The 20212-nt window shown below is 36.6% G+C and overlaps 1 protein-coding gene across 1 annotated transcript; it reads left to right on the forward strand.

Moving 5' to 3' along the window:
- The first annotated feature begins 18255 nt into the window (after positions 1-18255).
- On the forward strand, positions 18256-19266 carry LOC118855068 (olfactory receptor 8J2-like). The gene has a single exon (XM_036765192.1). The coding sequence runs from the start codon at positions 18256-18258 to the stop codon at positions 19264-19266; it is 1011 nt and encodes a 336-aa protein (XP_036621087.1).
- The last annotated feature ends 946 nt before the right edge of the window (positions 19267-20212 follow it).

The following is a 20212-nucleotide window of genomic DNA, read 5'->3' on the forward strand; positions in this document are numbered from 1 at the left end:
GGACAAAGAAGAGTTGTGGATATTATTTAATACTATTCAATACACTTTTTTGGAGTACCTCCCATGTTCAATGCTATATGGAATAGAATATCTGTATTAAAGTCAATTGTTGACATGTTTGGATCCCATACCATTGGTCACATTAATCTTTACATGTCTTTGGTGCTACATACTACCCTAGACATTAATCAGTCCAAACAAAGGTGAAGCAAAGAAGCATGCTATTGCTACTATCTTTAGAAAAATGAGTGTGTTGAGTGGGAAAGGAAACTTTTGTTTAAACTGACAGCTGCTTGATTTTTTTCACATTTTAATGAGCCATTTATGTATTTTAGAATACCTTTGCCATCCACGAAAAAGCTTACAAAGACAGTGCAGACTTATGTAATAAGTAAACTGCATTTAATTTGTTTACAAGTCCACTTAGGTACCTTGGAGTTTCAACAATCTGGCTAGCAGCTGCTGTGCGGGTGTAAAGCCAACAACAACCAGCTCACAGAATGCTGCAAGCCCAGGTCCTTTTCAGCTGCTTTACTAAGGAAAGCAATGTTAAGGGGTTAACAATCTTACTTTAATCCAGCATACAAATATCATTTACTTAGTTCAGGGGAAAAAACCAGCACCCTGAATTACAGGCCAAATATAATTCGTAGTTATCAACATCTGAATATTCAGCCTGGGAGTTCATTATAACAGCTGATCAAGAGTCACGTGCCACTCCTGCTGTGGCTCAGAGTTCTGAGAGAGAATGATAACATCTGCACTTATATATCCTGTTCAGGGCCACGACCTCACCCAGGCTGGGCACGGAGAAGTTCCCCACCCCCAATATCACATCAGATACAAATCAATGGCTCCCAATTGTCTCAGTGCTGAGAAATACAAAAATAGTCCACTTTGTCTGTCCCACTAAAACAAAGGCCAGAATCATTAAAGGTCAACAGCAAAAAGTCCCACCTTAATTAGTATTACACTTGGTAATGATGATGACATATCTATATGAAAGAGAAGCTTGGTATGGATGACAGATACAAGGTTTTTGTTTTGTTTTCCTGTGGGTACAATATTTAAAAGTCAATCTAAAATCTCATGATTGTCATTTTAGTCTTAAATAGCCCTAACCATGACTTAATCTAATTAATTTGAAAGGGAAATTTCAGCGCCATCCAGTGCAACTATTTCATTCTATAAAGAATGACACTGAGACCCAGAAACTCAAGTATTTGAAAAGTGTTCAAAAAGTATTCAATTTTATAGTTGATAAGAGAAAATTATTCTTGTGGCATATTTTTATTAAATGCTCAATTCATAAAATTCTCTAATTTATAACTTCTTTTCAAAATTTCTCTAGCCTGTAATCCCAGGATTATTAGATATTACTTCCTATTACTAACTTTACATTCCAGAAAAAAAATATTTTATTTATTGTAACTTGAACTTGGAATTCTATCTACCAGTTCTCTTCCTTTGTCCTATACTACAAATGGCTTCTCACATTAAATGAATCTCTAAAATATTTTACTTTCTTCAAGACCCAACTTATACGCCTTACCCTTACTATAGATCTACAGTATATATTTATTGACTCAAGAATTCTAATATTCAGGGATAATGTCAGCACACCTTGGGTGGAGTCAGATACTAAATGTAAAAGAAAAGTCATCTTTGAAGTCTTATTCTACCCAGAAAGATTGTTTTCGTCCTTCTTGAAGAGGACCATAACATTAGCGAGATGATGCTATGACTTGCAAGTGAACTGGATGTAAGTGAGAAAGAGCTATACAAAGTCACCAAACAGCCTCACTTTCTCCTCCAGTGCCATCTGGGTCCAGCGGCAAGATATAGGTCAGGATGGGGGAAAGAGGAATCTACATCTGGTCCCCCACTATAATCAAGGTAGATGACAGAAAGATTCCAAAATCCATAGGGAAAAAGTGGGCAATATTTCTGAAATAAAGACTGATTAGAAATGGTATTATATACTATACAGAAGTTTAGAAGCCTAACAAATTTCAGAAGTCTACATAAACACTAGAAATTGATTTTAGGTATTTAGTGAGCAGGATTTTCATAAAGACAAAAACATCCCTTTTGTAATCGCATCCTATATCCCACACCCTATATTTTTCCTGATCCCCTCCTTCTTAATGTTATTTTTTTCCATTTTATTTCTGTGGTATATTGCTCACAATAAAATGCCAGTTCCTTGAAGGCACAATCTTCTTTTCCCCTCTGCCTCTATTACTTATCACAGTTCCATGAATAGAGATTTCAATAAATTGGATTGGATGAGATTGGATCAGGGCTTGTCTGTTATGTGAAATTCATCTGTCTTTGTGTTGAGCGGCCCCCTAGGAATCTCTGCATGCATGGCTTCATGAAATGAGCAAATTGCATTCTTTGGAAGTTCTCTGGTAAAGCCAACTTAATGAGAGAATGAAAAATCATACACTGGTTGTTGAGTGAAGAAGGGCTTCCCACTATGCACTAGAGTTTTTCAAGATATTTTCCATAGATGGTATTTCCTCTTGGGTTTTTTTCTAGATTAAACTTACAAGATCCTCGGGATGTGTAAGTTTTGAGGTCCTTTCCAGACCTATCATTCTATGTTCTAAGTTAAGACTCTTTATCTCTGACACTCTAGGTTCTATTCTAAGGTCCCTTCAACTCTCATAGTCTCAGCCCATGACTTCTTCAAGTTTTCTATCTTTTATTTACTTGTAGAATACACAATACTATAATGTTTATTTCTTCTCTGTCAATATCAGTCATGACAGATATTTTTCTTCCCTTGATTACTTCAGCTATCCTCACTCAATTATTCTTTGTGCATCAATCCTCCCATTGTCTCTTTTCTGCACATCCCCCTCTCTCAATCAATGTTGGAAAGATAATTTCCAGTATAATGCCACCTGGGCAGAGAAAAAAGACCAATAATATCAGATGTCCACTCACTCACCAAGACGAACACGGTAGAGATATTATCCACTAAGCCAGGAATAAGCAACCAGTTTCCCAATGTCAAATGGCCACAATTGGCTTCTTGCACTGCTTTTAAGCTTTATAGACTGAAATGTGCTTCAAATTCATGTGCACAGTGTCTATGTCAAAGTCAACGGACTGAATATGACCTTGTCCCCATTCCCAGACCCATAAATTGCCTGAGACTGACTAGACATAATCACTCCCAGCATCAGACTAATTTTCTAAATGTCCCAAACTCTCCCCTTCCAGAGATTCCCAAATTTTCACTGAGGACTTTTGCTTGTTATACAAAACAACTTAACAGGTGAAACTGTGAGACTCCCCGAATTCCTCCCACCTGCAGCTTGGCCAATCCCTTTACGTAAGCACCCCTCACTAGTAGACTGGCCATTCCCCCTGCCTGACCCCTCCTACTTGCAGTCTGGTTCATCTCTCTGCCTGACCCTGCCCACTTTCAGCTTGGCCCATCCCTTTCCCTAAGCCTTTCCCCACTGCAGCCTTGCTAATCCCTCTGCCTAAACCCTCCCATGTGCAGGATTCTCTGTGTCTTAGTACCCCAAGTTAACCCTGCTCCCTGCCCCCTCCTCTGGTACCCCAGTACTTGCTGTGTAGCAACCTGGGCTGTAACTCACTTCCTCCACCTAAACACCTCCATTTTATTGTATTTGCTGTTTTCTCTTGTAATCAGGTTGACATTTAGGATATTAAAACACTATTCACTTTGTCTAGCATTACTAGAAAGAGGCTCCCATTGGGAATCTAGAAAATGGAGCTTCAGAGGGAAGATGAGGAACCTTACACCTGCTATAAGATATCTTCAGTATGTATTTATTCGCTCAACAATTCTACTGAGCAGACTGATCTAGAATAATAGTAGCCCAGCTTTGGGGAGACTGGATAACAACAGATTAGAATATAGCTTTTTAAGTCTTATTACTGCTAGGATGAAAAGGGAGAAAAAAAGAGGAAATTAATTATGGCCCCAATCGTTACCAAAGCAGACATCAGAAAGATTCCACACGCCATGGGAAAAATTGGTTGATATTTCAGAAAGAAAAGCTGATTAGAAAGAAATCTTTCAGAAAGGATACTGGTAATTACATGAAAGTTTATAAGACTGGGGGAAAATAGACACTAGAAGTTGATTTGGGAAATTTACTTAGAATTAATACACCATCCTTCTCACAAGCCCATCTCTTCCTCACATCAAGACTGCAAATGCAACAGGTTGTACCACTTCTGTAATATAAATATTACAACTGAAAGATATTTACCTGAACTCAGCACAGATGAATTAACTTCTTTTACTTCTTCTCTGTCCTGAGGCCTTTAATCTCTTTGTTCTGGCTGGATGATATTCTCATCTTCCTGAAATAAGTACTTCAGAGGAACCTGAAAATGCATGGGTCTATTGCCGAATTCTCCAAATAAGATTCCTCCAAGAAGTTCTCTCCATTTGCCAAGTGGTAGGACTCTTTATCATGATGGGATAGTAAAGTGAAAGAAATGCTGATTATGATGTTAAAATTCTACACTGGAATCCTCACATTAACCACTTAAGAGTTATGTACTCTTTAGTATAGCAGTAAGAATGAGTAGCATTTATAATGCTTAAAGTATTGCAAAGTGTTCTTCATGTGATATCTCATTTTATCCTCACAGCGAAAGTGTGAGGTAGGTAATACTTTTATCCTAATTTTACAGATGAGGAATTTGAGGCAGAGGGAATTTAAATGATTTGTCCAGGATCATCCATATAGGGGGTAGTAAGTAGCTGTCTGAGGCAGGGTTCAAACTCAAATCTCTGATTTTTTATTAGAAGCAGCTAGGTGGCACAGTAGAGAGAGTGCTGGACGCAGGAAGACCTGTATTTAAATTATTAAAATTCAGAAATTTACTAGCTGTGTGACCCTTTATTTGCCTTTGTCTCCTTAACTATAAATTGGGAGAAAAAACATCACCTACCTCCCAGGATAGTTGTGAGATAAAATGAGATAATATTTTTAACACAGCATAGTTCCTGAAACATAGTAATAGAGAAATGCTATAAAAGCTATCATCATTATTATTCACTAGTATTTAGATAACAATCCCAAGTGCTTAGCACAGTGCCTAGCATACAGTAGGAGCTTAATATATGCTTATTCCCCTTCCCCTCTCCCCTTATCCACTGTGTCAACTAAATGCCTATTTCTTTCATATAATCTTTCCATGCTTCAGTTTCCTCAATACACAAAAGGGATATAACAATAATTGTGCTTTCTCTACATTGCAAGGCTTTTGTAAGGACCTAACAAGATTATGGATATCTGTAAACTTATGTGAAATATAACATATGTCTTCATTCTGATTATTCCATCCTTATGAAGGTTAAGAAAAACTTGTCTCTGGGCCGGTTCATTCCCTCAACTTACCAGAGAAGCATCACAGTATAATTAACGGCAGAATTGACTGGCCGTTGGCATGACCTGGGTTCAGATCCAGACTCAGACACTTCAAATCACTGCAGGATGATGAGGAAGTTGATTTGGGAATAGAAGGCACTTAATAGATGTATGTTGATTCACACTTTAAAAAAGGGAAATAGTACCGATAATTCTCGAACTCAGAGAATCCTTTTGAGGCCCAAGGAGATAGTGCATTTAAAAAAAATTGTATCAATGCCAGTCGTTAACACATTAAAATCCTTTCATTAAATCAATTACAAAAAATGAGCAGTTTCTACCATGCATCAGAATTTCTTCCAAACTTGAGAGTTTTTGACCTTGCCTGTGGACTAGAGAAACAGAGAGAAGGGGTTAAGCAGATTCAATCTGATTCAGGTCACTTATAACATTTTTTTCTTCTGGCTTCTGACGATTTCTCCTGGGAATCATCTCAGGAGATATAGCCCAACCCTTGGGGGCAAAGAGGCTGAGGTAGAATTCACATAGGGCAAACGTGAAAAGAGAATGGTTCCCTCATGATATATTCTATTGACACAAGGTCTGTTTTTACCTAATAAGACTCCCTTCCTGGGTGCTGACTTAGAATAAAGATCTTTATAGGGGATATCACTAAATTGATGGATGGATGACAGATAGATAAAGATATATAGTTTTACGTGTAGTAATCTTTATGGTATATATATGTGTGTGTGTATATATATATATATATTTATATATATAAATGCGGTACAGACACATGAGCAAATGAAATATGCACATGAGATGCATGCACGATGTATATATGCATATATATGTATATGTGTATATGTATGTAAGTTATATATATATATATACACAGACACATACACACACACACACACACACACACACACACACACATATATATATATATATATATATATAGTTATAGTTATATATAGTTATCCCTCCCACATGAGAGGGGCCAGGGGAGGTTAGGGGTGTGATGCCCCTGCAATCTGGAAATTCCACATACAAGTTTTTGGCCTTCCCTTTGTACCTGAGAAAAAGTCTGAATTCTTTTTTAATGGGGTGTTTACAGTGCATTAAAAGATCACATATATTGATATTATACATATATTTTATGCATTTCTGAGTTTCTAAACTTTTTCTCTGTCATCAGTTGAGCTTCACCTATTGTTTGTGGCTTCCACAAAACTTCCCCCAAATTCCCATTTAATTTCTTATGACAATGCCAACCTGACATATAGCAAAACCATAATGGGGAAAGTTGTGATGTAGAAGGGATATCTGTATATGTGTGTGTGTGTATATGTATATATATATATATACACATATATGTAAAATACACACATAGAGATGCACACACACACATGCATATGTACATACATAGAATTAGACCAAGTGTGAGAGGATCAGACTTCTGAGGATGCCTCTGCCATACTGTGAAATCATGATTTCTAATAAACATTGGGCAATGAGGATGAAAGGATGCCTGCATTTTAAGATATAGACAATTTATTGATCCCTTTTGTTGGACTACTACCATTCTTATAATAAGACAGGGTTCTGATTCTGTTATTGTGGGAGGATGGGGTTTGGGGTAGTGTGCACTTTGTCAACCTTCAGAGTTTGGTCTAAGAAAGACAAACAGGATTAGGTTATATCAGTGTTTATTTATCTCAAAGCAGGACAGCATGAATGTATCCATGCATAGGAGCCCATTTGGAATTAAGATCCTTTTGGGGTTGGAAAAAGTGCAAAGTGGGTAAAAATGTAGCTAAATAGTGAGAGGTAGGTGAGATGAGTGTTATTGAGAAATTATATGCAAAACCTCATTTAAAAATATTTTGTTGGAAGAAAAAGAGCCCTCCTTGCGGTTTGTTTGGGGTTTTATTGAGAAACAAATTCTAGGGTAGTTTTTTTTTTTTCTTGTTGTTGTTGTAGTTGCTGCCAGAATTGCTAAAGCTATTGTTTTGTTTTGATTTTTAAATTGCTAATCTTTGTGGGTAGCTAAAAGGATCATTGTATATAAAATCAGTTTCGATGACTACTGCAAATACTCAAAAGGATTGGTCCTCTGATGAAAAAAAAAAGTGGAGTAATGTTTGGAGATCCTAGAAACAAGATGCTTGAAAGGAGTTTATTGTGGTGGAAAAAAGTACCTAGTTTGAAATCACATGATGAGAGTCTTCACCTTTGCTTGGTCACTTCTTGGCTTTATGGCCTTGGACAAGTAACTTACCCCGACTAGATTTCATTTTCCTCAAGAGTAAAATGAATAGGTTGAGCTAAATAACCTCTTGCATCCTTTTCTGCCCTAGATAGCTATTAGTTATATAGTACTTTAAGGTTCACAAAGCACTTTACAAATATGATCTCATTTTGTCCTCACACGTACCCTGGGAGATAGGTTCTATTATTAGCTACATTTTACAGGTGAGAAAATTGAGGCATACACACTTTAAATGACTTGCCCAAAGTCACACAGCTAGTAAATGTCTGTGGTTATATTTGAACTTAGATCTTCCTTACTGCATGACTAGAGTTCTGTCCACTGACGTGATAATGTCATAAATTGAGAGCTGAAAGAGACCTTAAGATCATACAACATATCTCCCTTGTTGTGTCAAGAAGGAAAGTGACTTTTAGATGGCTAAAATAACTTAAAGAGAAGTTATACCAATAAGAAGTATGAGGGCTGGGACTGGAATCAGAGTCCTCCAACAACCAAACTCAGTGACTGTTCCACAGCAATCTTGGAGTTGGGAGCAGTCTGATACAGGTTTAATGTTAATGTGAACATTAGATTATGTCCTCAATGTTCATTGTTGATGACTAGAGAGACATCTACAACTTAATTTATAGGCTCATAGAATATGGCTAGAAGGATCCATGGAAACAGTGCAGGCCATTCCCTCTCAGTGCTATAGATGAGGAAATGAGGCCAGTGAAATTGAGGAGACTTGCCCAAGGTCACGGAGGTATGGATTACAGTGCAGAGGTTATACACCAACAGTGTTTTCCCCCCAAAATCCAGTTTTCTTTCCAATGTACCATTCAGCATCTCCAAGATTATTTTAAACTCTAAGTCTTTTGAGATCCTAGTGAACTGAACATGAATTATGGACACTAAAGATGGTAGCTCAAATTTATCAATGTTAATTGGCAAGAAGTAGAAAAGACAGGATGTTTCCCAAGATGGTGTTTTAATTTAAATTGTGATGCACACACAAACAAACACACACACACACATACACTATGATTTTATGTTCCTTTTCCTTAACCTTTGGGTATGTCTGGGTTATGAAAAAAAAGATATGTGCACGTATATATGTATATATATACACATATAAACATATATATGTATGTTTGTATTTATATGTAAACACACAAATATGTACATTGTATTTATAGATAATATATAAGATACCCAATATACATATATATGATATATATACGTAGAAACATGTGAGACATGTTTATATACAATATATCATATTGTATATATTCCTTTTTGATGAACTTTATAATAATTAAAAAACATAACTTTTACAGTATACAAAGTACATATGAAGAAGATTTTGCATGGAATTGTAGACTTGTATTACATACATATTGTTTTAAAAAATGTCTCACTTCAGCTCACCTGTATCCTAATATAACTGGCTTAATCCTTAAAATTCTTCATTTATTTTCATTGTTATTCTCACTTTTTATTCCTTCCTGGAATGCCCTCTTTCTTCACTTTTCACTTTGATATTTGCCATCATTTATTAATTTGATCAGGTATTAACAAAACCAAGTTTGTTCTAGACTCCTTCTAAATCCCTCCCCTTTTTTTCTTTTAGAAAAATATATAGTAGTGATATGCTCATTTTTAGACTCTCTCTGCACTCCCACTTATTTGCCCACACCCAGATAGACATCCTTCCTGCACCAACAATATGGCAACACAGTTTCCAAAGCAAAGATTATTATTGTTCAGTTATTTTAGTCATATCTGATTCTTCATGATTCCATTTGGGGTTTTCTTCACAAAGATACTGGGGTAAATCACCATTTCCTTCTCCAAAAGTAGAGATTATATTTTCTGAAATGTAGCTTGGCAGAGACACTGAGAGTAAGTACCCAGAGTGATGGCATTGATTGGGACTAGGGGGAACTACTGGTTCAAGTAAGCTGGAAGAAGAATCATAGATTTGGGCAGTAGCTCTTGCCACATTGCCTAAATTGCCTTAAATTCTAGTGCCTTCACTAAGTTGATTATTTCACATTTATCCTGTATATATATTTTTGTTGGCAACTGGCCAATACATAAATGTAAGAAAAGATAGCATGGTATCTGGTTTTGCTCCCACAGAAGCTATCCATATAGCTGAGTTAACACTTATTTGTCAAGTCAATGGCCATTTTGGTGTCAGGGAAATTAGAGAGGCCAAACCAGTTGAACCAGTTCACATATATTAATTTACTAAATGATGGTGAAATTCAAAGAGGGAAGTTGGAGGGGACAATCTAGGAAGGAAAGGTGAAGTGAGAGCAGCAGTGGGAATAAATAAGAAATATTTAGGATGAGACTAGCTAGCATAGGGTCTGGGAAAGCTAACTGTGACCTATTCAGTCAATTTTTTTTCTATGTGTTAAAAATCATTCCTGGCAATATTCCACCAGAAAAAAGTAGTACAAATACTAACTTCAATTCCCAAATTCTTTTCCTGTATTCACTTGAGGAGAAGGATGATGGAAAGAGACCAGAGTAATGAGTCCCTAATATTGCTTTGTTCCCTTGAGGAAGGCTATGTAAATTGGGGAATTTTTTTCCATGTCACATGAGGCTGGAGACTGTGATTTATTACTAATCAGAAGTCTCTAGATGCTTCAGGAGCAAGGAAAAACCCTAACAAACTTCATTTGTCTGGGCCTTACAAGGTTAGGACAGAACTTTTCGCCTCAACAGGTAGGCTGCAGTATCACTCTGTTGTTTCTCTCTCTCTCTCTCTCTCTCTCTCTCTCTCTCTCTCTCTCTCTCTCTCTCTCTCTCTCTATCTATCTATCTATCTATCTGTCTATCTATTTTTACCAGAGCAGAACAATGTGATCAAAAAGGAAGCAGCCTTCAGTGTGCTAATTAAGTCAGCAACATGTTGCATAGATAGTCATTACACTAAGGTCTGGAATGTTATTTCTGCTTCTGAGCCCAAGGATTGCACACTATTCAAATATCTTTTCTAGAAAATAAGTTATGAGCTTAAAATAGAAAAGGAAAATCTATTGAACATTTTCTATTTTCATCATGAGCTTTTTTTCCCCAAGTTTGTACAGATTTCCTTCAATATATCTGCAACTCTTGTTCAAACTCTTAGACAGCTGTTTAGGATACTGGGAGATTAATCAACTCAAGATGGATCACACAGCTGATCAGAGGTAGGAAAGGAGGGAGTGGAGAGGAATTCTCAGCTTTGTTCTAGCTTGATAATCAGTTACAACATGACTTCCTAACGTTGAATCCCATTTCTATATTTGTGTTTCTCATTTTTATATTTGTGTATATCTCTTTTTTTTCCTATCTCTCCTAACTCCTCTACTTTACATCTACCTTCTAACTTGCTCTCCTATTACTTAACTTACTCCCTCTCTAACAATCCCTCTCCTATCCTCCCATTCCTCTAAATCCAAACACCCTTTTATACATCCTGTATCTCTCAAGTGATATCAGACAGGAAGGGAAATGAGGAATTAGGAACTCTTGACTATCTGCACTAATGGTAGAGTACTACTTACTAGGGAAAGCTTTATGGCTCAGTGGATAGAGTGCCCAGCTAGAACTCAGGAAGATGAGTCAAATCTTCCCTAATACTGATTCACTGTGTCAACCTCAGCAATGCACTTAACCCTGTTGGCCTCAGTTTCATCATCTGTAAAAAGAGTTGGAGAAGGAAATGGCAAATTACTTTAGTATCTTTCCCAGGCAAACCTCAAATGGGGTCACCAAGAGTCAGACATAACTAAAACCTGACCAAACAATAGCTACTGTACTCTAGGGAACACAATAATTTGCCTTGGGTTAAAGAAAGCTATATTTGATAGCTAAGGGGAAGAATTTCAACTCTCAATCACATTTTGCCTAGGAAGTTGACACAATGGTATTGCATTCTTTAAGTACAACTAGTGTGATACATGTTCAGGCAGTCCTGAGGAGGGAGTACAGGTGAAACCTGATCTGAATGGGACAATTGTATGCTTAAAGCTTAAGCAGGAAAATGAAAGCTGAATATTAAATGCAGCACACTTGATACTAGAGTATTGAGTATATTTTTGGAAATAATGAACAATCCAGATAAAGCATTGAACCATTTGTAGGTGAAAACAGTCATGAGGTTTGTGCAAAGTAGTTGAATATAAATTATCTAAGTGAAAGGAATAGTTGAACTAAAGGCCTCCTTCTTCGGAAGTTAAATATCCCTGAAAGAGTATATGCTACTATAAGAATGATTTTTGTAGGTGTTATGTAGATATTTTAGCTTCTGGAAAGTGGAATCCTAGGAGCTTGTTTCTGATGTTCTGATGACTAAAGGCATGAATTTTCTGGAATGATTGGGTGAGCCAGGTAGATTTGGACAAAGTTTTAAAGTCTCCCACAGATGGTGACACATAATGGTTTAAAGGAATTTGTGACAATTGTTCTCTCATTCCCTACCTAACCCCTGCTTGTTAAAGTAAGTGATAACATTCTAGAATATGATTACTGCTTGTCTCAGACTAGGTCAAGGTGACCTGCTAAAAGAAGAAGAAGGAAAAAGCCTACGAAAAAGATGAAAAATGGTGATCCATACCTTCTGTTTAGGGATTGAGTTCCAGAAGGAAAATGACCATTTCCACTCTTCCACACATGAAACACGATGAATATGTAATAAGAGGACTACTCTTTCAAGGAGCTAGAATTTCACAAAAAGGAAAGCCATTGGAGCAAGGCTGTGGAAAAATATTGAAAGTATTGAGAAATGATGGTCCCCTACTATATTATAGGAAGAGGGAATGAGGAATTCTCGGCTTTGTTCTGACTTGAGAAGGACCTTTTGCTTGGGTCTCAATATCTTCTTGGATTACTGCTGATATGTCAATGTCATATCTTGCTACTTCTATAGGTTACCCACCATAATCAATCCCATCAGTCATTGGCATGGAGATTTTTTGGGGGGATGATCATTAGTCTTCTAAGTTGTTGTTAATGAGAACAAATGTCAAAATCTGAAATTGTTTTAGAAAGCAATTTGTTACATTATTTGTTAGAAGTGCACAGGCTAGAAAGAACATATGGCTCCCTCTCACCCAGCTTCTGGAAGGTTTACATCATGTAGATTTAGACAAGGATATCCAAAGATGAACCACATATATGCAGTTGGGAAGTTTTACTAAGAGGTCAACTTGAAAGCAAGGTAGATTGAGATGGATATGAATAAATGTCAACATTCCAGAAAATTTGTGTGAAGCCCAAACAAAAGAGAACACAAAACAGAAGCTTGGGTAGATCCAAACAAGATCTGGCCATTAGGACCCAACACAACTATTTTGGGTGGATTTAGGGTCTGATGCAACCCCAAATTCCTTGCAGCCATCTCCAGTATTCTTCAAAAGTTACTGGGGTCAACTGACATTTTGGGTGAAGATCACATAAAGTTCATTTTAAATATTATAATAATTAACAAGTTTCCCAAGCAGCATAATAAAGTATTGTCCCCACAAAGCTAACTTAATGTGACACTGTACCATTGTTTTAATTGTCCTTGTGATCTTAGCTGTACTGTTGGGCAACTTAAGGCAATAGACTTTGAAATCTATAGACTTTTCTTCTTTTAATCAAATTAACCAAAGGTTTATCTATTTTATTGTTTATTTCCCATAGAACCAGCTCTTAGTTTTTTTATTAGTTCAAGTTTTTTTTTTTCAATTTTCAATTTTATTAATCCTTTCTTTAGTTTTCAGAATTTCTAATTTGGTATCTATTTGGAGATTTTAAATTTGTTCTTTTTGTTCTAGCTTTATTAGTTGCATGGCCAATTCGTTGATCTCTTCTTTCTCTATTTTATTCATGTAAGCATTTAGAGATATAAAACTTCCCCTGAGAACTGTTTTTGCTGCATCCTATAAGTTATCATATGTGGTCTCATTATGGTCATTATCTTGGATGAAGTTATTGGTTGTTTCTGTGATTTGTTTTTTCACTCATTCATTCTTTAGGATTAGATTATTTAGTTTCCAATTAAATTTTAATTTATCTTTACATGGCCCTTCATTACATATAATTTTTATTGCATCATGATCTGAAGAACATGCACTTAATATTTCTGCCTTTCTGCATTGGATTGTGAGGTTTTAAAGCCCTAATACATGGTCAGTTTTTGTGTAGGTGCCATGTACCAATGAGAAAAGAGGTATATTCATTTATATCCCCATTTAATTTTCTCCAGAGGTCATCCATATCTAACTTTTCTAAAGTTCTATTCATCTCCTTGTCTTCTTTCTCATTTATTTTGTTGTTACTATTATCTAGTTCTGAGAGGGAGATGGGGAGGCCTCACACTAGTATAATTTTGTTGTCTGTTTCTTCCTGTAACTGCCTTAGCTTTTCCTCTAAGAATATGGATACTATACCACTTGTTGCACATATGTTTAGTAATGATATTACTTCATTACTTCTATTAGCAGGATGTAGTTTCCTTCCTTGTTTTAATTAGATGTATTTCTGCTTTTGCTTTCTCTGAGATCAGGATTGTTACCCCTGCTTTTTTTTTTTTAACTTCAGCTGAAGTATAGTATGTTGTACTCCAGCTTTTTACCTTTACTTTGTGTGTTTCCCTCTGAGTCAAATGTGTCTGTTGTAAACAAGGTATTGTAGGATAATGGTTCTTAATTCATTCTGCTATCTGCTTTGGTTTTATGGGAGCATTCATCCCATTCATATTCACAGTTATGATTATATCTGTGTCTTTCTCTCTGTCGTATTTCCCCTCCCTCCTTTATGCTTTTCTCTTCCTTTTTTCCCTTTCCCTCCTCACTAGTGTTTTGTTTTCAACTATGACCCGCCTTAATCTGCCCTCTCTTCTATCAGAACCCTCCCTTTTCATTCCCCTTTCCCCTCCTACTTCCTATAAGGCAAGTAAGATTTGTCTGCCTGATTATGTTATTCCCTCTTTGAAACAATTCTGATGAGAATAAGTTTCAAATAACACTCATCTCCCTCTCTTCTTTCCCTCTACTGCAATAGGTTTTTGTGCCTTTTCATGAGATGTGATTTACCCTTTTCTGTCTCTTTCTTTCCTCTTCTCCCAGTACAATCTCTTTTCTTCACTTAGACTTTTTATTATCACATCAAAGTCAACTTATACCCACACCCTCTGCCTGTGTATACTCCTTTTAATTGGTTTAAAAACAATACAGTTCTCAATAGCTACAAGTGTCATCTTCGCTTGTATGGATGTAAACAGTTTGCCCTTATAAATAACATGTTTTTTTCTTTCCTGTTTACCTTTTTATGCCTCTCTTGACTCTTGTAGTTGAAAATCAAATTTGCTATTGAGCTCTAGTCTTTTCATCAGAAAAATCTGGAAGTCCCCTATTTCATTGAGTGTCCTATCTCCTCCCCTGAAAGATTATGCTTAATTTTGCTGGGTTGTTGATCCTTGATTGTAATCCCATCTCATTTGCCTTATGCAATATTGTATTCCAAGCCCTCTGATCTTTTAACATAGAAGCTGCAAGGTCCTGTGTACTCCTGACTCTGGTTCCATGACATTTAAATCGTTTCTTTCTGGCTGCTTGCAGTATTTTCTCCTTGACCTGACAATTCTGGGATTTGGCTACAATGTTCTTTGTCATCTTCATTTTGGGATCTCTTTCAGCAGGTAATCAGTGGCTTCTTTTGAAGACAATCTTACCTTCTGGTTCTGGGATCTCAGGGCAATTTTCCTTGATGAGTTCTTGAAAGATGCTCTCCAGGCTCCTTTTTTTGATAATGGCTTTCAGGTTGAACAATAATTCTTAAATCATCTTTCCTGGATTTATTTTCCAGGTCAGTTTTTTCATATTAGGTATTTTATGTTTTCTTCTTTTTCATTATTCTTTTGATTTTGTTTGATAGATTCTTGATGTTTCATAGAGTTGTTAGCTTCCGCTTGCCCAAATCTAATTTTTAATGAATTGTTTTCTTCAGTTACTTTTTGTACTTCCTTTTCCATTTGGCCAGTTCTATTTTTTAAGGACATGTTTTCCTCAGTGTATTTTTTTTTCCATTTTGTCTATTGTATTTTAAAGGAAGTATTCAATTTTTCTTCTACCCCTCTTATTTGATTTTTAGAATCCTTCTTGAGCTCTTCCAAGAAAGTTTTTGGATTTAAAACCAGTTCATAATCTTCTTTAAGGTTTCAGATACTTCTCTATGGTCATGGTTTTGCTTTGTTCCTTTTTGGTCATGTTGTTTGCCTATTTTCTGGCTTTTAAAGTTGATCTCTGCTTCTGGGGCACAGGGGTGCTGTGCCAGGCTTCTTGTGCTGGGGTTTGGAGGCCTGATTACTGGTTTCATGTCCTGGGGCATCAGGTACTTGCAGCTGGAGGCTGTAGGTGTCTAGTGGCTTGCCTGTTGCAAAGCTGGAGCTGGTGGTGGTAGATTGTACGTGCCTCTATTGGTGCTTTCCTGCTCCACCACCCTGCGGATCAGGTTTGCTGAGGTGGGGCTTGCTGATGGCTTGCTGAGACGTCTCTTGTCCTGTACCGGTCACTTTCAGCCACAGCAACAAGGACCTTTCCCTTTATTCCACCTAGCCTCCCGAGCTAAAGGACTGCTGTACTTCATCTTTCTGCTGGTTCCACTATTTCAGGATTTTTCCTGGGGCAATATTCTCTGGGTTTTTCAAGGTCAATAAGGGAGGGTGAGAGCCACTTACCACTTACTCTGCCATTTTGGTTCCCAGATGTCAAAATAGGTGACTTTTAAACATTCCTTCTGTGGGCTGATAGCTCCAGGAACAGCAACTGCCACTGCTGCCACCACCATCATTGCTGCCACTGACATTATAGCTGCTAATTCATTCACTCCCAATGTCTGTTCCTGGTTTGCTGTGGCGTGCACAGGACTGAGCTTGTTTCTCACCCATTTCTGACAGACCCCTTCTGCTGACATTCTAAGTTGTCTCTAGCATCTGTGGGCTGAGATGTCTGGAAACTACCACTGTTGCCAGTGATTCAGTCTCCCAAGGTCTGCTACAGCTTTGCTGGAGTCAGGTCTATGATGGTGGGGCCTGCACTAGACTGTGCTTTTCTCTCAGTCCAGTACAACAGACCCTTTCTGTTGACCTTTCAGGTTATCTTGGGTTGGTAATCTGACTGTGACTTTGTGGGTTCTGCTGCTCTGGAATTTGTTCAGAGTCACTTTCTAGAGGTATTTGAAGGTATTTGGGGGAGCCATCAGGCCAGTCCCTGCTCTAAGTCTGCCATCTTGGCTCCACTACCGTCAAATTTGATTTTCTGCCATTTTTATGGATTGTTTTTATTTTTATCTTGATGAGCCAAGCAGAACGAGAAAATTTTTTTTGACAGTTCTTTAAATTTTTGAAGACAGATGTTTTATCCCAACCAATTCGAGGTCTTATTTTCTCTAGGACAATCATTTTCACTTCCTTTACCTAGTATTTACATGGTAAAGTTTGGGCATTCTTCCCATCAAAGAAATTTGCCAGTTTGTCAATATGTTTCTTAAAATATTGTGCCTAGAAGGAAACAAAGGAGATTTCATCATGACAACCGAGAGTTGGGCTATTACTCCAGTTCATTCTAAATAGTATATTTCCATTAATTCAGCATAATATTTTACTTACTTTTGGATGGAATTGAATAGTTACTATGAACTTATATCAAGCATGAATCTACCAAAGTCCCCACATATTTTTCCCTCATGGCAATTCTTATCTTGACAAATAGCAACATCAGAACTTAAAAATTGTGATTGATTTCCTCAGAAGACAGATATTTGTCAATCAACTTGTCAATAAATAATGTTTAAAATCCTGCTATGTGTCAAGATCTTTGCTAATTGCTGAGGATATTAAAAAAAAAAATCAAAAGACATTGCCTGCTTTCAAGAACCACCCAATCAAATGAGGGAGACAACGTGAAAGCCACTATGCACCACAAGGTGTAGACAGAATAAATTTTAGATAATCAATGGAGAGAGGGTACTAAAATTAAGGTGGATTGGGCAAGACGTCATTTAAAAATTACTGTAAAATTTAAATGTAGTGTCTCACAGGCGTTTACTGACCATTTTCTACATGATTGATACACTTCTTCTATATGTGAGAGAGGCCAAGGAAAATATCAGCTTTCCAGCTATGCAGCTATTAATTTTGTTAATTCAAGGATCAGAGACTTAAATCTGGAAGATACCTACCATTATTATCTTATCTAGCTAGCTAGCTGTGTGTGGAGGGGCTGTACTCAATATGCATTTTTAAGTTGAATCTTCACTATTAACTTTTCCTCCATTTTTAAGTCTTGACATTCAACAACACAATAAATCAAGCCAGGATTTATGCCTTTTGCCAATTCCAAGGTGTACATTCTCACACTGAAAATTTAACAATCAGCTCTTTTAAACCATCTCAAAGTTCAGGAATCAGGTAAAATATCTGTTCAAATCTAAAACAGGCTTCTCTAAACAGTTTAAAAAAGAAACAAACAATTAATCCCAGGATTTAGTGGTTTACTTGATATACAAGTTCTAGAAAAATCATCCTTGACTTTAAACTGTTTTTCCATTTATTCCCATAGCAGATGAAACCAATCAAAAATGGTTCCAGGAAATCTCTCCCATGTGACCACATTCATTCTCATTGGAGTCTCAGATGATCCAGAGCTTCAGGTTCCCCTCTTCTTCATCTTCTTAGCAATCTATGGAGTGACAGTAACTGGAAATGTGGCAATCATCACACTCACTAGTATTGATTCTCGACTTCAAACTCCCATGTATTTTTTCCTTAGACACTTGGCTATCATCAATCTTGGTAATTCTACTGTCATTGCTCCCCAGATGCTGGTCAATTTCTTGGTGGAGAAGAAAACCATTTCCTACTATGGATGTGCAACCCAACTTGGAGGCTTCTTAGTCTTCATTGTTGCTGAGAATTTCATGTTGGCTGTCATGGCCTATGACCGCTATGTGGCTATTTGCAATCCCCTATTATACATGGTTGTGGTATCACGGAAGCTTTGCATTCTACTTGTTGCCCTTGCGTACATTTATAGCTTCTCAGTAGCAGTGACACTCACCTCTTGTGTTTTCTCCGTGTCCTACTGTTCTTCCAATGTCATTAATCATTTTTACTGTGATAATATCCCTTTATTAGTTTTATCTTGTTCTGATACCAGTATGCCAGAGACAGCAATGTACATCTGTGCAGGTACGGATCTCTTCCTTTCCATAACAACTGTCCTGGTGTCCTACTCCCTCATCATCTTAGCCATCCTGAGGATACGTTCAGCAGAAGGTAGACAGAAAGCCTTCTCTACCTGTGCTTCCCACATGATAGCCGTCACTGTTTTCTATGGGACACTCCTTTTCATGTATTTGCAGCCCCAGTCAAACCATTCCTTAGATACTGATAAAATAGCTTCATTGTTTTACACACTAGTGATCCCCATGCTGAATCCTATGATCTATAGCCTGAGGAACAAGGACGTGAAGGAAGCTGTGAAGAGAGTCCTTACCAAACCTTTCCAAAGTTTTAAAAGCACATGGTTTGACAAGTATTTGAGTAAAACAAGAGATCCACAATCTGAGGCAGGAGCTATAGGAGTGTGATGGGGACAGACAGTAAATTCCCAGCAATGGAAGGCAACTAGGAACAGATAAATTAATAAAATAAATTTAAATTGTCATTGAATGTTAAGCACTTGTATCATTTAATATAACACATCATAAACTACTAGAAAAGTAAATATTTTCTAATATATTTGTCTCTTCATTTTTGTCTTTTGTTTCTGTCTCTCAATAGAGAATTTCTATCTCTCAACAAGGGAGCATATAAAATTCCCCTACAATTTTTTACCATGTACTTGAAAGAGGAAACATTTTTATTTGAATTAATTTCAATAAAAATACAAAAATAAACTTGATGCAGGTTTAAATAGTGTTTCACTTCTGTTCAGCCAAATATTCCAAAACTTTGTATAAATTAACAAGCCCAACATTAAAATTAACTTTATACATGCTCATTATTGATACTGTATAATAATTTAGGTCCTTCTAATTACATTCTTCCTCAGTTGATAAAAGTTCTCAAAATTATTCATTTTTGTAATAGTGATCTTCCAGTGGAAATTGTTCATCTGGTTCTCCTTTCTTCTGCATCAATTCATATAAGTTTTTTTTTTCCAAGCTACAAGAACTATGATCAATACAAGGACCGTTCATGATTTAAGAAAACAAACAATTGAAACATGCTATCTATTTTATAAAAGTGATAAATTTAGTGTACAAAAATAGAGGCTGTGTGTATGTATCTATGTATATGTGTCTGTGTTTTATGTATATGTGTTACATATATATGTATGTGTGTATACAGCAATTGATAGAATTTGGTTGGAATATACATATTTTTACTCTCCAAAAGTGTTTTTAATTCTTTTTTTTTCCCAAGGAGATGGGAGTAGGAAATAGAGAGTATAGATTCTATTAATTAAAAAAAAATGAAAGTACACTATAATTATGTAGTGTTACAGGCATATTCATAGGATTTTACCGTATT

This window comes from Trichosurus vulpecula, chromosome 6, assembly GCF_011100635.1.
Source record: "Trichosurus vulpecula isolate mTriVul1 chromosome 6, mTriVul1.pri, whole genome shotgun sequence".
In the NCBI taxonomy this organism is placed as follows: domain Eukaryota; kingdom Metazoa; phylum Chordata; class Mammalia; order Diprotodontia; family Phalangeridae; genus Trichosurus; species Trichosurus vulpecula.

What these genes read in the sequence shown, in the direction of transcription:
- LOC118855068 (XM_036765192.1), top strand. Translation starts at nt 18,256, where the DNA reads ATGGTTCCAGGAAATCTCTCCCATGTGACCACATTCATTCTCATTGGA.